Source organism: Drosophila ficusphila, unplaced genomic scaffold (assembly GCF_018152265.1).
Source record: "Drosophila ficusphila isolate 14025-0441.05 unplaced genomic scaffold, ASM1815226v1 contig_256, whole genome shotgun sequence".
NCBI lineage: Eukaryota > Metazoa > Arthropoda > Insecta > Diptera > Drosophilidae > Drosophila > Drosophila ficusphila.
The window spans coordinates 146,668-164,204 of NW_025064156.1; the positions used below are offsets into that span (position 1 = coordinate 146,668).

Sequence of the window (17,537 nt, forward strand, 5' to 3'; positions counted from 1 at the left end):
CCAAGCTCCCGTAGCTTGTCAAGCGTCACCAAAGATGTATGTTGTCATGATGGAACGCAACGCCCTTACTTCACCATGACTGGCCGCTTCTGTTCAAGTGCCATCTTCAACCGCTCCAGTTGTTCACAGTAGAGGTCAGAATTGATGGTTTGGTCTACGCTTTATGTTGTCATATGCGATCCATTTTTCATCACCATTGACTTACCGATCCAGATATAATATCCAGATATCCAGAAATGAGTCGAGTTTATTACGGTGCAACAAAGACTCGCAGATTGATACACGGTCGAATAGGTTTTTTTGGGATAACTCATGAGGCACCCATACATCGAGCTTTTTTGTTAAATTTTTCGACTTTAAATGCCTATGGACGGTTTTCGTGCTTAGTTGCAGCTCCTCTGCGATGGTTCTAATAGTCACATAACAATTTCGATCCACTATTTCCATGATTTTATCCGTATCAACGGTCACTGGTTGTCCGGAAGGCTTGGGTGTTTCGGTATCAAAATTGCCACTTCGGAATCGCCTAAACCACTGTTCGGCGGTTTGAATCGAAAGTTTGTTATATCCTAGGACAGTGTTTCCCAAACTTTTCGGGACCGCGACCCACCTACACAAAAAATTGCAATATCTATATGACAATTAGTACCCAGCAAAAATCTACCCGCGACCCACCAGTGGGTCGCGACCCACACTTTGGGAAATACTGTCCTAGGACATCAATAATCTGTCTGCGAGATTCCGCAGCAGTTTTTCCCTGTGTTTCTGCGTTTGTGAACTTTATTTCAATCGATTCTAATTTTTTAACGTGGAAGCTCATGTAAACAAACAACATGTAAAAGGTGATGCCAATACCTTTCAAACGATATAGAGCATTGCCAGATACGATTATATTTGACTTCACAAGCGAAGCGCGAAATTTGAATGTAAAAACCGGTATGTAATTACCAAACAACCTAATATATCTGCTATCTGCTGCATAAATTATGTACAGATTTGGTCCAAGTATGCTGCCCTGGGGTGCACTGACTTCAATTGGGTAGTAATCGGATGTACAGTCTTTGAATTTTTCCTTCTCTTTTCGCGCAGCAACTTCTCGATGTGTGTTGTTACTTGACAGTTGTTGTGGTACTGTTGTTGGGGTTGAGTGTTTCTTCTGCGATATCTATACTGTCTTCTCAATTGATAATTGGACAGATATAAATATGAGAACTTACGTATTTCTTGAAGGTAGTCGAACAGGCGAATAAAGACAGGCGAGTGATCATTCATTATATGGGCATGGGGAAACCTTCTTGTAATTGCAAAGTCAAATTTCAAGCTTGTGTTGTGGAGTCATTTATGCGTTGTACAGTTGGCATCCTTTGGGGTTAACGAGCCGGGATCCCCAGTGGGTGTGTTTTGCGTTGTAGTCACCCGCTGCTCTGAAGTGATTAGGCAATACATTTAAAAAAGATATCAATACTGCTTCAGTTATAATAAAGCGTGAAGGGCAGTACACAGCGGCTAGGTTGATGTAACTGCTTTGCATTTCAACTTGTATTGTTGTACCAGAAGGTAATTCGAAACATATACATAAGTGTAGAGATTGCTGCCTAATCCATTGCTTTTATTTATTATTAGGTTTTTATTTATTATTAGGATGCCTGAGCTGCCATGAGCTTTACGATCAGGTTGATTTGTATGATAATATGTGAATCCATTTATATGGAAGTTATTTTTATACCCTTGTAGAGCAAAGGATATTATAATTTTGGCCAGAAGTTTGCAACGCAGTGAAGGAGAAAACTTCAGACCCCATAAAGTATATATATTCTTGATCAGCATCACGATCTGAATCGAAATACGTCTGTACGTCTGTCCGTCTGTTCGTCTGTTCGTCTGTCCGTCTGTCCTCCTGTCCGTTTCTGCCCAAACTAGTCTGTCAGTTTTGAAGCAATCTTGCTGAAACTTTCCCAAAAGTTGTGTAGTTATTGCACGCAGTATATAAGTCGGAACGAGCCGGATCGGCAGCTCCCATAAGAGAGATTGAAAAAAAAAAATCTCACTCCGTTGTTTTTAATCAGATCGACTTGATTTTTTCCAGATGGCGTTTTCTAACTACTATTTAATTTCGGATTAAATTTTATCGAAATCGGATAACTCTATCATGTAGCTGCCATAGGAGAGATCAAAAAATATAATATATATAGTATTAATGGAAATTAATTGATAACGTCATTGTTTTTCATGACACGATGATGATTTTTTGAGTATCAAGTTTTTTTACTAGCCTTGATTTATAAAAAAAAGTTCATAAAAATCGGACAACTATATCATATAGCTGCCATAGGAAAGATCGAAAAATCTATATAGAATTAACGGAAATATAATGATAACATCGTTATTTCTCATCAGAAAATCATGACTCTTAAATAACAAATAAAATTTCATCAAAATCGGACGACTATATCATTTAGCTGCCATATGAACAATAGTCAAAAATATGGAAAATTAATAGAATAGTCGTCGTAGCTTCGATGTTGTTTAGCCTTTGTGTATTCTGTTCGAAATATTTGATGACTGCAAGGGTATATAAGCTTGCCGGCTTGCCGAAGCTAGCTTCCTTTCTTGTTTTGATAGTTTTTCCACATTTATACCGCTTGTTCCTATGACAGCTACATATATGATAAAGTCGGACGATTTCATGAAATTTAAGTTAAAAGAGTTCAAGAGTTTTAAGAAAACTCTATATTCAAGAAATCGTAATTTTATGATAAAGATCGAAAGTATTATTTTGTTTCATAAATTACATATGGATTTTTCGATTTTTTTTTGGTCGGTATATGACATAGTTATCCGATTTTTACAAAAAACTCACTCAAAAAATCATAGTGGTGTGTTAAACAACATCAATTGTCAATTTAATTCCATTAATTCTTCATTGATTTGTATACCCTTGCTGAATAATAGGTATTATAATTAAAGTCAGAAGTTTGAGGTATCTCCTTATACCTCAGACCTCATTGTGTATATACAGTAGAATCCGCTTATAGCGACTTTCAAGAGACCGACGGGTTTTCGTCGTTATACCCGGAAGACGCACTAAGCAGAAGGATTTAAGTGTATAAGTCTGTCTGGGGACCAATCAAGCCATCGAGTTTTCGTCGCAATATCCGGACGGACACTATAAGCGGAGTCGTTATAACAGGATTCTACTGTATATTCTTGACCAGCATCAGTTTAAGACATCGACATTCAATCAGATGGGCGGTAAAGTAAGGGTGGTAAAATAAAAAAAAAAACTAAATATATTACACTGTGCGACAAAATTTAACAAAATGTTTGTTTAAGTTACTTTTTTGATTGTTTTCGGTTAAGATGCATAAATTATGCACAAAAATATCTATGCCACCTTCTAAGTGATAGGATTTCTTTTTTTATGATAAATTTTATGAAATTATGATTATGAAAATAATTAACACAAAATATTATTTTTTTTTTACTTCCAATAAACTATTATTTTTTTTTAAAGTGAATTTTTTTCCAGATTTTTTTGGCTTTTTCAGAGGTATCCTCGCGTAACAAGTTCCATACGAAGTCGCCCAGAGTATAGAGCTGGGAGAAAAAAATTTTAAAGCATTGTTATAAAAGCCTAACGGTATATTTGCTTAATACATTAATAGATATTGAACTTGCATAAAACGCTTATAACGGTGAAAAATATTTTCCCAATATGTGATTTGTAGTGGCCAGTTGAGCTTTTACGATAAAGAACTATTCACCCCACCCTCGCATAGATAAATGTAACTTCACAGGTCCGAAGGCCTAGCTTACTCTCTACCAATATCAATGCAAATAAGCGAGATAAGCACCAGTCACGCTTGCAAAAATCGTACGATTCAACCGTTGATCAGAACTGCAGTTGAAAGCTTTTCAAGAGCGGCTTATCTACACTTCGTTTTCAACCTTGCATTCAATACCTGATCTGCGCTCTTGGTGGAAAGTTCGATCGTTCAATTTTTGGCTTAGGCCTAATTAATAAACCTCGTGTTACCCTTATCTTATATAATCTCGATCTGTGGTGTATTAATATAACCAGGAGGTTATTAATAATAACTAGTGAATTTGTGATAGTGAGTGAAAGGTAAACAAATGCAGAATTTGTGGGTCTCCAATTTAACCGAATTTTTCTTAGGGATCCGCATAAGAAGGCGAGGCGTCAGACGTATATCAGTAGATCCCGTTGAGGGAGTCTGCTCCTACATTAGGCCGAATACAGTCTGATCGCCCTACGCCTGCTCAACAAGATTGCATCAGTTCCAACTTGCCCAAATTCTTGATGAAAGTGGCCCAGAGGAAAACATAACCTCCGGTGGCGAGATTACGCAACCGCCACGTAGGTTGACATTTGGACACCGGTCGCAAGATCATTATTATTCAACGCGGAGTACCTACCCATCGACACTCAGGATCGCTTTACTACGAAGGTGCAGAAGGTGTAGCCACATCTGGCCTATACACCTGGCCCTAGCACCAGCCCAGCAACAACTCGGATCGAGCCACTGTAAGGAGCTGCCAAGACGACCATAAGTCGGCCAACGGCTGAGGACAACGTCCAGCCCGTCCAGCGATCTATGTCCGGCCATTAGGAGTCTCTATTTTGTATCCCTTTAATTTGTCTTTGACAACTTGCTAATTGGCATGAGTGCGGTATTTGTATAGGTCATTTAAAGTAGATTTTATTAAATATTTTGACCAACAGCTCATCAACGGACATGTGAACTTGGGCCCAACTTTACAACTCGTATCATGGAGCAGAAATAAAAAGGTCGTGAGTACTAATTAAAACGAATATCTATTTTAAAACCTATAATTGCCGCCCTATTGTCATTAAATGCATTATTAAACTCATAGCTTAAATTCATAAATATATAAATGAAAGATTGATCGTTCTTACTTAATTAATTGTGAAATGAAATTTTATTGAATATGAAATGCAACTTTAATTCTTATGTTAGGAAATTCTTAAATTGTTATATATATGAATCAATGGAACATAGAGTAGATAAATATGATTATAAATGAAATATAGGATTTAATTAAAATAATGAAGTTTGAATAAATAATAATAATGGTCTGTCGAGTACTTATGTCGAACACTTCGTTAATAATGTGGTAGAGATCGTTTAATCTTGGCCAAGGGACAATGCAAGAATTTAAGTAACATTGTCATGGAAGGGAGGGTAAAGACTTAAGGGATAATAACATCTAGATTCCCAAAAGAAAGTATCGGATCCTCAGTTGATTTTCAGTGTGTCGGCGCACTACAATATTAAATTAATTGTTTTATGGCTTAACCATTAGTCTTGATTGTTTGTCCTTTTGATTATTACGCACTAGTAAAGTGTGGTAGCGTGCAACCGTACCCTCTCAAGCAAGGAAGAACTCCGACATCCGGCGAGCTAGAACCGAGCCTAGCAAGAGTGCGTATCCCAAGCTTGAAGGTATAAGGTCCTCTCTAATAGTATCTTCCATCCGCTAATAGACGACCGACTATCGAAAGATAGAGATAGATTTTGCTCACCAGCACCCCCGTACACTACACATTTTTGGCGCCCAACCCGTGGAGCTCGACAGCTTGCATACTTGGTTGAGTACACAAGCTCTAAGACTGAACCATCCATTTTTGAAACACAATAAAACTAACTTCATTAAATTAACATATTGGATTGAGAGCATCGATTTGGAGGAGATAGTCAAATTTAGGAATACGCGATTTCATTTCAGATTAGAATTGATCGACCTAAACATAGCCATCAGAAAACCATAGGAGTTCATCACCATATGTTTCTTAACTCTGATTTGTTTACATTTTGATTTTCTTGGAATACAGTATACTCCCACTTTAACGTCTGTATATTGTCCGATTTCTTAGTGAACAAAACTAGAGACCATAGACCAAGTACAACCCAATTCTGAGGGAAGTGATCGACATAAAGAAAGACAGACCAAATAACTAAATAAATATATTTTGATTATAAAAAGAATAAATTAATATAAAATGGCAGCAAAACATAGCTCGGAAGGGGTACCAGAAATACCACAAGAAACCGAAAACTGCTGTTCTATATGTAAAGAAAAATTTACACCAACAGTTTTGACAGCAACAGCACCTTGCAGACATACATTTCACAAACAATGTGTTCTTGATCACCTAAAGAGCACACAGACGTGTCCTATTTGTAAAACTGATTGCAATGAAATGAATTTATCTTATTCGAATAACACTTTGTATGCTGAAATAAATGCCGCAACAGCTGGACCATCTAGCATAAGCGAATATCAAGATAACAATGACAGCGCAAGTTACCAAGTAAGGAGAAACACCAGATCAACCAGAAACCGTGGTACACCTCCAAGACGAGGAATGACAACTAGAAATACACAAAGAGGACATCTAGATAGAATCCTTGCAGAGCCACCAGCCATGTCCGGTATGACATTAAGTACTCAAGTAGAGATTACCAACTATATACAGTCTACCATAAGTTCACAGCAGGCACAACTTGTTGATCAACTCACCTCTTACCTGGCGAAGACTATTGAAACATCTATAAAAAGTCAATTGGAAAACTTACAATTATCTCAGCCCACTCAAACAAATTTCACACCTGGTATTAATCCACCGCTTAGGGAGAACCTTAGGAACCACCCAGAACAACACCAACACCATTCCAACAATTCGGGGGATAATTTCGAAAGAATAGGGTTAAACAGAAGCAACACAAGCTCATATGTTAGCCCAGAAAAGGTGTCAGGAATTATTCAAAAATGGGGATTAAAGTTTGACGGCAGCAAAACCAGCCTCAGGATGGACGAGTTTTTGTACAGGATAGGCTCACTTACCAAACAGAATCTAGGTAATGATTATGCTTTACTGTGTGACCATTTGTATCTTTTGTTTTCGGGGAAAGCCAGTGATTGGTATTGGAAATTCCATCGCAACAATCCAAATTTCAATTGGAATGAGTTTTGTTTCAAGTTTAGGAAAAGATTCGAAGATATTGAGACAGACTACGACATTTGGGAGGGAATAAGGAAACGTAGACAAGGCGAAAACGAACCCTTTGAAGATTTTCAAGAGTCTATGGAACGTCTAGTAGATAGACTTCAGAATGGAGTTTCTGAGGCACAACTAGTCGAATTATTAGTTCGGAACGCAAAGCCTAGCCTACAACATGAGTTGCTGCATCTTAAAATCGCTAATAGAACACAGCTTAGATTCGAAATCCGCAGACATGAGCAGTTTTATAATAATCTTAGAACGTTTAAGCCAAAACCTTTTCGTTCTTACGTAAACGAGATAAGTGCGGAAGACGAGGAGACAGCTATAGTAAACGAGGGTGAAGAAGTAAACCAAATTCAACGTAGGCCTATCACTTGTTGGAACTGTGACAAACAAGGTCACAGATACGATGATTGCATGGCTAAAAAAACTATCCGTTGCTTCGGTTGTGGAGCTAAAGAACAATACAAAACAACTTGTCCGAATTGTAATCCGGGAAACCAGCAGAAGGATGTTTCTCTGAGCAACAAGGAGACACATCCATAAAATCCGAAGTTGCAAAACCAAATCCAAACACCCAAATCAGTGACTGTCAGGAAACAGAAAATTTAAATCAGTCTGAGATTCATTTTTCCTTTGTTCCTTTACATATAAGGATACAAAATTACATGAATAAACGCAAAGAAATATTTGAAAAGGTAGATATTATTGAAGCTAAATTAAAACCCAAACGATCAACTAGGAGATTAAGAGAGTTTTGGAAGAAAGTTCATCATGATCGACGGAAGTTAGTTTCCGCTATAGTTTTAAGCTCTGATCAGAGACTTTACACGGATATTCCTATAGAGGGTAATACTTATAAAGCGTTGTTGGATTCAGGAGCTACAATTAGTTGTGTAGGCGGCTTAGCTGCGCAGAACTTATTAAAACACAAAAACGTAAAAAAATGTTCTGGTGTAATTAAAGCTGCAAACGGAACAGAAAGCAAGGTAGTTTCAAAACTTATAACTTCTGTAACATATGGGAATAAAATAGAAGATCTCGAATTATTCATAATTCCCGATCTTAAACAAGACGTATATTTAGGTATAGATTTTTGGCAAAAGTTCGGTTTGCTTAATAAAATTACGAATAGTAGTAAGATAGTTTCGGAGCTAGATCTAGGAACATTAGACGATAATGAAGAGCCTCCAAATTATCACCAACTGAATGAAGGTGAACGACTTAGACTTGAGACAGTTATCAAAAACTTTCCGTCATTTGCATCTGAAGGTTTAGGTCGCACTAGTTTGGCCACACACAGCATAGATGTTGGGAGTACTAGTCCTGTTAAGCAGCGGCATTGGCCGGTTTCACCAGCTATAGAAAAGCTGATGTTCGCTGAAGTAGATAACATGCTAGCCTTAGATGTCATTGAGGAATCAACGAGTGCATGGAGTAGCAACTGTGTTTTAGTGAAGAAGGGGGACAAAAATCGTTTATGCCTCGATTCTAGGGAAGTAAACAAGGTTACAAAGCGAGACGCGTACCCACTTCCACATATAGACGGTATTTTAAGCCGATTACCGCCAGCTAAATTTATAAGCGGTATCGACATGAAACATGCATACTGGCAGATTCCATTAGATGAGAACTCACGACAATATACTGCATTTACGATACCAAACCGTCCTTTGTATCAGTACAAAATGATGCCCTTTGGTCTCTGCAATGCGGCCCAAACTCTTTGTCGTCTGATGGATTGAGTGATACCAGCTCATCTCCGTAATAGGGTTTTCGTATATTTAGACGATCTATTGGTTTTGTCCGAGGACTTTGAGTCTCATTTGCTGTTACTACAAGAAATAGCCTTATGTTTGCGTAAAGCCAATCTTACTATCAACGTTAGCAAATCAAAATTTTGTATGAAAGAAATCGTATATCTAGGTTTTATAATTGGAAATGGACAGATAAGAACTAATCCAGATAAAGTAAAGGCAATTGCCGAATTCCCAGTGCCAACATCGGTTAAGCAGTTAAGAAGATTTCTAGGATTGTCCGGTTGGTACCGACGTTTCGTAGAAAACTTTGCTACTATAAGTTTTCCTTTGACTGAGCTTCTGAAAAAGAAAAAGTTGCTAGAGTGGAATGAAGGGGCGCAGCTCGCTTTTGAAACCTTAAAATCTTGTCTTACAGCTTCACCCATACTCATTACGCCTGACTTTTCTAAGCAATTTGTTTTGTTATGCGATGCCAGCTCTTATGGTATTGGTTGCGTGTTAGCTCAAGAGCGCGAGGGAGTAGAACTACCGATTTCGTATATGTCCGAGAAGTTGTCTAAGGCACAGCGTAACTATTCTGTGTCCGAATTAGAATGTCTTGCTGTAATTAAGGGGATAAAAAAATTCCGTGCGTATATTGAGGGTCAGGATTTCTTAGTCATAACGGATCACGCCGCGCTTCAATGGTTAATGCGACAAAAAGACTTGTCAGGGAGATTAGCTCGATGGTCAATGAAGTTAAGAACGTTTACATTTACCATCAAACACCGTAGCGGTTCTCAGAATGTCGTAGCTGACACTTTGTCTCGGCAAAACGATCCAAGCATTGATGAGTTTTGTCAGAATGGTCCGATAGTGGACTTAGACTCTGCCCACTTTAAATCTTCAGAATACACGGACTTACTAGAAAATATATCCGCCAACCAGTCCAAATTTCCCGATCTGCAAATCAGGGATGGGTACATTTATAAGAAAACTTCGTTCCCATCAGACGAGGCCAACCAGGAAAACGTCTGGAAACTCTGGGTTCCTACAGCTTTGGTACCAGATATTTTATACCAGGCTCATGATTCACCTAGTTCAGCTCATTGTGGTATGAGCAAAACCGTGGAAAAACTTAAGAGATATTTGTTTTGGCCATACATGGTCACGCAAATACGCAACTATATATCTGACTGCGTAGTTTGCCGAACCACAAAAAGTCCAAACACTATTCTTAAACCACCAATGGGGAAACCGTTGACTTCAGATGGGCCATTTCAAAAGCTATATATTGACCTGTTGGGGCCATATCCTCGCACGAAGAAGGGCAATATAGGTTTACTCATTGTAGTTGACCATAACACTCGTTTTCATTTTCTGTGTCCGCTTAAAAAGTTCACGGCTCCTAAAATTTGCGAATATTTGGAGGGGGCTATTTTCTATACTTTCGGGGTTCCAGAAGTAATACTTTCTGATAATGGTAGTCAATTTAAATCGAGTTATTTTCAGGCTTTTCTTACCAGTTTTGGAGTACAACAAAAATTCACAGCCATATATTCCCCGCAGGCTAACGCCAGCGAAAGACTTAATAGATCAGTATTGGCAGCAGTAAGGGCTTATATTGGGAATGATCACACAATTTGGGATGACAACTTAAATGCCATTAGTGGTTCATTAAGGGCATCTCTTCACAGGAGTACTGGTTCATCGCCGTATTTCCTGGCATTTGGGCAGAATATGATTCTTAACGGCAAGGACTACAGCCTTCTACGTAGTTTGAACCTGTTAGCAGATGACACTAGGCTACAAAAGCCAGATGTTTTGCAGCTGCAGAGATGGAAAGCTAAGCTGAACATAAACAAGTCTCATGAAGAAAATGCAAATAGATACAATCTGCGAGCCAGGGAAATACAGTTTAAAGCTGGCGACCTAGTTTACGCTAGGAATTTTACTCAAAGCAACGCCATAAAGAAATTTAGCAGTAAACTAGCTCCCGTGTTTATCCCAGCCAAAGTTTTTAGGAAACGTAGTCCATATTACTATGAATTAGTGGATGAAAAAGGGAAGAATTTAGGCGTATTTCACTTAAAAGATATACAGAACAGGAAAATTTCAGATAATGCTTCCAAGAAATAATCTTGTCTCCATTATCTGTGGGTGTAGTGGCCAGTTGAGCTTTTACGATAAAGAACTATTCACCCCACCCTCGCATAGATAAATGTAACTTCACAGGTCCGAAGGCCTAGCTTACTCTCTACCAATATCAATGCAAATAAGCGAGATAAGCACCAGTCACGCTTGCAAAAATCGTACGATTCAACCGTTGATCAGAACTGCAGTTGAAAGCTTTTCAAGAGCGGCTTATCTACACTTCGTTTTCAACCTTGCATTCAATACCTGATCTGCGCTCTTGGTGGAAAGTTCGATCGTTCAATTTTTGGCTTAGGCCTAATTAATAAACCTCGTGTTACCCTTATCTTATATAATCTCGATCTGTGGTGTATTAATATAACCAGGAGGTTATTAATAATAACTAGTGAATTTGTGATAGTGAGTGAAAGGTAAACAAATGCAGAATTTGTGGGTCTCCAATTTAACCGAATTTTTCTTAGGGATCCGCATAAGAAGGCGAGGCGTCAGACGTATATCAGTAGATCCCGTTGAGGGAGTCTGCTCCTACATTAGGCCGAATACAGTCTGATCGCCCTACGCCTGCTCAACAAGATTGCATCAGTTCCAACTTGCCCAAATTCTTGATGAAAGTGGCCCAGAGGAAAACATAACCTCCGGTGGCGAGATTACGCAACCGCCACGTAGGTTGACATTTGGACACCGGTCGCAAGATCATTATTATTCAACGCGGAGTACCTACCCATCGACACTCAGGATCGCTTTACTACGAAGGTGCAGAAGGTGTAGCCACATCTGGCCTATACACCTGGCCCTAGCACCAGCCCAGCAACAACTCGGATCGTGCCACTGTAAGGAGCTGCCAAGACGACCATAAGTCGGCCAACGGCTGAGGACAACGTCCAGCCCGTCCAGCGATCTATGTCCGGCCATTAGGAGTCTCTATTTTGTATCCCTTTAATTTGTCTTTGACAACTTGCTAATTGGCATGAGTGCGGTATTTGTATAGGTCATTTAAAGTAGATTTTATCAAATATTTTGACCAACAGCTCATCAACGGACATGTGAACTTGGGCCCAACTTTACAACTCGTATCATGGAGCAGAAATAAAAAGGTCGTGAGTACTTATTAAAACGAATATCTATTTTAAAACCTATAATTGCCGCCCTATTGTCATTAAATGCATTATTAAACTCATAGCTTAAATTCATAAATATATAAATGAAAGATTGATCGTTCTTACTTAATTAATTGTGAAATGAAATTTTATTGAATATGAAATGCAACTTTAATTCTTATGTTAGGAAATTCTTAAATTGTTATATATATGAATCAATGGAACATAGAGTAGATAAATATGATTATAAATGAAATATAGGATTTAATTAAAATAATGAAGTTTGAATAAATAATAATAATGGTCTGTCGAGTACTTATGTCGAACACTTCGTTAATAATGTGGTAGAGATCGTTTAATCTTGGCCAAGGGACAATGCAAGAATTTAAGTAACATTGTCATGGAAGGGAGGGTAAAGACTTAAGGGATAATAACATCTAGATTCCCAAAAGAAAGTATCGGATCCTCAGTTGATTTTCAGTGTGTCGGCGCACTACAATATTAAATTAATTGTTTTATGGCTTAACCATTAGTCTTGATTGTTTGTCCTTTTGATTATTACGCACTAGTAAAGTGTGGTAGCGTGCAACCGTACCCTCTCAAGCAAGGAAGAACTCCGACATCCGGCGAGCTAGAACCGAGCCTAGCAAGAGTGCGTATCCCAAGCTTGAAGGTATAAGGTCCTCTCTAATAGTATCTTCCATCCGCTAATAGACGACCGACTATCGAAAGATAGAGATAGATTTTGCTCACCAGCACCCCCGTACACTACAGATTATAAGGCTGTGAAATATGCAAAAACACGCGTTTTTGGGACATTTGAATGTGCGTAGAAGCTGATTGGCTATTGATATTAACAAATCCAAAAACTTATATTCTTATTTTGACTAGTAGAAGTAAAAAATAAGAAAAAATCAACTTAAACATTTTTTTGTCGCACAGTGTTATTGAACTCGCTGTAACGTCTGAATTAGCTTGCGATGCATCCATGTATTTGAGCTCTTATAGTTCTCGAGATCCAGACTTACGGACAGACAGCAACAGTTCATTAGGAATAGGAAAGGATAAGAGGATAAAACATAAAAAAATTATGTTTAAAAAAAATCAAATTTTAAATAAATATAGTAAAAATATATTTTTTTTTTACTTTTTCCAAGTTTAAGGGGCACAACTAGTGTGACATTTCAAAAAAATCTTTTTTTTTTTTCATATTTCGGTAGATTACACCTTTAAAAATAACATATTAAAATTTCAAATCGATATCTTAAATAGTTTTTGAGTTTTAGCAATTTTAAGAGCAGCCGCTCGTATAGCAGTGAATACGATCATTTTATCTTTAAACGCGTTTTTCTCGAAACAGCATTTTCCGAATTTGCTGCAGTGATAACTCAAAAACTAATGATCCGATCACTATCAAATTTTTTTTACATATTCTATATATAGTTCTCCCTACAATGACCTATCGATTTTTTGATCCGATCAAAAATCAAATTTTGGCAGGCCAAAAACGACCAAAATTTTGGGTAAAATTCGATTTTTTTTTTTTAAACACTGCTATTTTGTCAATTTTTGATATTTTTTATTTATCGTAGGTCATTGTATAGAAAATATCATCTTGTTTAACGAGAATTTTTCATTTTTTGATTTCATCCACGGAGAGGGCCGGAATCACTGCAGCAGTTAAGGCACCTTTTTTTTTAGCGCCGTTGGAGATTGGCTCTAACTTAAAAAATATTTAATTTTTTCCTTTAAAAATTTCACTGTATATTCTTCAAACATGTATAAATATATTCTGAAAATTTTAAAATAATTGATCAAGTAGTTTTTTTAATAAAAATTCCCAAAAATCACCTTTTTTTTGGCCGTCACACTAGTTGTGCCCCTTAAATACTTTTTGAGCAACTTTTGAAGGTTTCGTGAAAGTCACTCCAAATAAATACATTTTGTAACTTCTGGCAGTAGCGGCAGTTGCTTTTGAAAGACATTTCTTCGTAACTTTTGAAAGTGTCTCTAAGGTGGCTAAATCCTTCCCAAAAAACGGCAATTCCGTTATCGGAAAGCAATAATGCAGACGATAGTTTTCAACATCCAGAAATCATTAAATTGTGTATTCCGCGTTAAAAAATAAATATATAGCCGAGTTTGCGTAGAACCGGATAGACTGATGTTAAATTTTAATATACTTTTGATGATATGTTGTTGATATACATAGATGCTAGAATGTCTGCTTCATTGTGTTACGAACAAAATATGTCTTCTTAAAATAGTCGTACAAGAAAATGCTTGGTGTATACATTACCTCTCGAGTTACAATAAATCCAGCAGTCAACGGGGAAATAAAGGACGCAGACATGTGAATTGTTTGGCAAAATGCCAGAACGGCAGCAGAATGTCCATAGTTTGGTGCTAAATCAATTATATTGGCCATTGCTCCTGCATAAGATGCAGTTATAAATATCACCGCTATAAACCATACCGTTAACAAAATGTGTACATTATCTATATATCCAATACAATATATTAAGAGCCCTGGAATAATTTGCGAAAGAGCCGTAAATAATTTTCTTACATTAGTTAAATTTAAAACTTTGTACATTACAAATTTATCAGCAATATAGCAAAAAAATACCGATGAAATATATGAACAAATAAATGGCATTCCTGACAGAAAGCCATTTGTTTCAAAATTAAACTTTAAAACCTTCCCCATAAATGTAGGGCCACTAACAATAAAAACATAATGAACGAATATTCGACCAAATGTTGTTATCGCAATCGCCCAAGCAGGTAAAGACCTGAATATTTTAAGCCAAGGGATTTTAACTTTGGCTGCATTGATAACCTCTTTTCTTACGTTAAGTTCTATAAAATTAAGTTCCTCCTCGGAAATACGTGGATGTTCTCGGGGTGTATTGAAAGCTAGTAAATACCATAATAAACACCACCCAAGTCCTAATGTGCCAGTTGTATAAAAAACATACGGCCAACTAAACTCTGACAAAATAAATCCACATAACGGGTAAGTTAAACCGATTCCTATACTAAAACCTTGAAAGCTTGACATAAAACGTGAACGTTCTGTAAGTGGTATCCAATAGCCAACTATTGCATACATCGCAGGCCAAGTCAACCCAGAGGCAAAACCCTGAATAGATCTTAACACAATAACACCTATATAATGAAATTGGGCTGCGAACGGCATCAGAATACTACATATAGCTGTTGCCAACTGTGACCATCCAAATACGCACTTGGTTCCAAACAACTCTGTGGCTATTCCTCCAGCCACCTGGGATAAAACGTAGCACCAGTAGAATGAACTAATTATTATAGATTTTACAATAGATAATTGGTCTTTAGTGCCACCAGCCTAAAAAAAAATCGATTAATTTACTTTAACTACTTTGTCTGTAAGAATATTACCAAAACTGCTTGCGATCCATTATGAAATTGGTTGTGAGTAAAATTTTCATTTGAAATCATAGCTACCAAAGCGAAATTCATATCGTTACGCATCATAAACGATACCAGAAAACCCGACCAGGACAAAAAATAAAGCACCAATCGGGCCGGAATCTTGTCTGTAATTAAAAAAGTAAATGTTTATATTACACATTTACATTATTATATTTATACATACTTTAAAATAATTATTAATTGTCGATTATAATTAAAGTTTTCCTTTGAATTCATAACAAAAGAGGAAGCTAGCTTTGGCAAGCCGAAGCTTAAAAAAAGCTTGCCGATGCTTAAATACCCTAGCAGTCTTCAAATATGTCGAACAAATACATAGAGGATAAACCACATGGAAGCTTTTACGATTTTTTCTATTCATTTTCCATATTTTCGACTATTGTTCATATGGCAGCAATATGATATATTCATCCGATTTTGATGAAATTTAATGTGTAATTCAAGAGTCATTAGAAAACAATATATTCCAAAAATCATGATTGTCTGATGAAAAACAACGATGTTACCATTTTAATTCCGTTATTTTCTATATGTGGCAGTTATATCTCGTAATTTGTTTTTTTTTTTTTTAATTTTTTCTCGATTCAAGGGTATTAAAAAAAACTCGATGTACCAAAAATCATGCTTATGGGATTAAAAACATCGACTTTATAATTTTTTTTTCCATTATTTATATATACAGTGGTGGCCGTAAGTATTTTGTCAAAATAAAAGTGAAATATACTCGAAACCTGAACTTGCTTCTTTTAACTTTTGGTATCAATGGAAAGGTAATTCAAGTGCCGTTTGAATGATACCATACTTTTCTCAACTCATTCGATATTTATTGAAAAAGGCAATTAAAAAAAAAAAAGTAAAAAAAACTTTTTCCCTCGGCTTCAAAACTAAACTTTTTGGATGCAAAAAGTTTCTTTAATCAAAAATAATAGGAACTGCAAAAATAATTTTTCAAAAATAATTTTTCTTCTATTTTTAATAATTTTTTGAAAATGACTGGAAATACGCATTTCAGCCATATTTTTCTCAAACTGTGCTGGGAGCACAATGCCACGAATGATCGTACCTCTTCCTGGTTGCAGAGCTGTGGCCAATCGACTACTTTTTGAATTTTCTCGGGGCATGCCTTTAATCCGTTGTGGCTTACAGTGTGACCTAGGTAGTACACTTCGGGACGGAAGAAAACACATTTTCGCGGACTCAGCTTGAGGCCGGCGGTTGCCAAACGGTCGAATACTTGGTCTCCATGAACCACGTGCTCCTCGGCTATGCGGGAGTGTACGATTATGTCGTCTAAGTACACCAGTGTTGATTTCCAAGGGAGACCGGCAAATAGGCCGTCCATCAGGCATCAGACCGAATGGCATAACAATGAATTCGAACAACCCCACGTCAGAAGTGAATGCAGTTTTGGGGCGCGATTCCTGGTCCAATTCTACTTGCCAATATCCACTTTGCAGATCCATGGTAGAAAACCAGCGGGCGCCATGCAAGGAAGTAAAAATGTCGTCCATTTTAGGCACCGGGTACGCCGCCGTAACGTCGTTCAGGCGGCGATAATCCACGCAGAATCTGGTGGATCCATCCTTTTTTCGCACTAAGACTACGGGCGATGCCCAGGCTGGTATATTAGCGATTAACTGTTCTACCTCCGATTTTCGGGATTTTAGGAGACAGTTCAGCCGGTAGACGGAGCTCACGCCCCAACATTAATAGTCCTGTTGAGAATCCAGTGGCTTCATGCGGAGCTGAGCGATAAGCCCACAGGGCTAGCGGTAGGAGTTGGTCCCAATCCCGCTGATCGGCTGCAACAAATTTAGCTAAAAAGTCCAGCAAGGTACGGTTAAACTCCTCGACCATGCCGTCTGATTGAGGGTGAAGCGGGGTCGTTCGGTTTTTTTCCACATCTAGAAGGCGCATGCTGGATTAAAATACCCCGGACTCAAAATTGCTCAAATGGCACTCCATAATGGCAGATAATATCTTGCACAAGGGCCTTGGGTACGGTTTCAGCCGTCTGATCAGGAA

At 37.6% G+C, this 17,537-nt stretch overlaps 1 protein-coding gene across 8 annotated transcripts in view; it reads right to left on the reverse strand.

Moving 5' to 3' along the window:
• The window catches only part of LOC108102089 (sialin), a 135,687-nt gene that overhangs the window by 21,320 nt on the left and 96,830 nt on the right, over nucleotides 1-17,537 (reverse strand). For 4 of the 8 annotated variants that reach the window (XM_043207642.1, XM_043207645.1, XM_043207643.1 and 1 more), the window contains 2 exons: nucleotides 15,462-15,619; nucleotides 14,338-15,408 (listed from right to left, as the gene is read on the reverse strand). In XM_043207642.1, the coding sequence (XP_043063577.1) occupies nucleotides 14,338-15,408; nucleotides 15,462-15,619 (1,229 nt within the window). Of the gene's footprint in view, nucleotides 1-14,337; nucleotides 15,409-15,461; nucleotides 15,620-17,537 lie in introns of those variants that run through there. The other 4 variants (XM_043207647.1, XM_043207649.1, XM_043207648.1 and 1 more) reach the window with 4 other exon arrangements.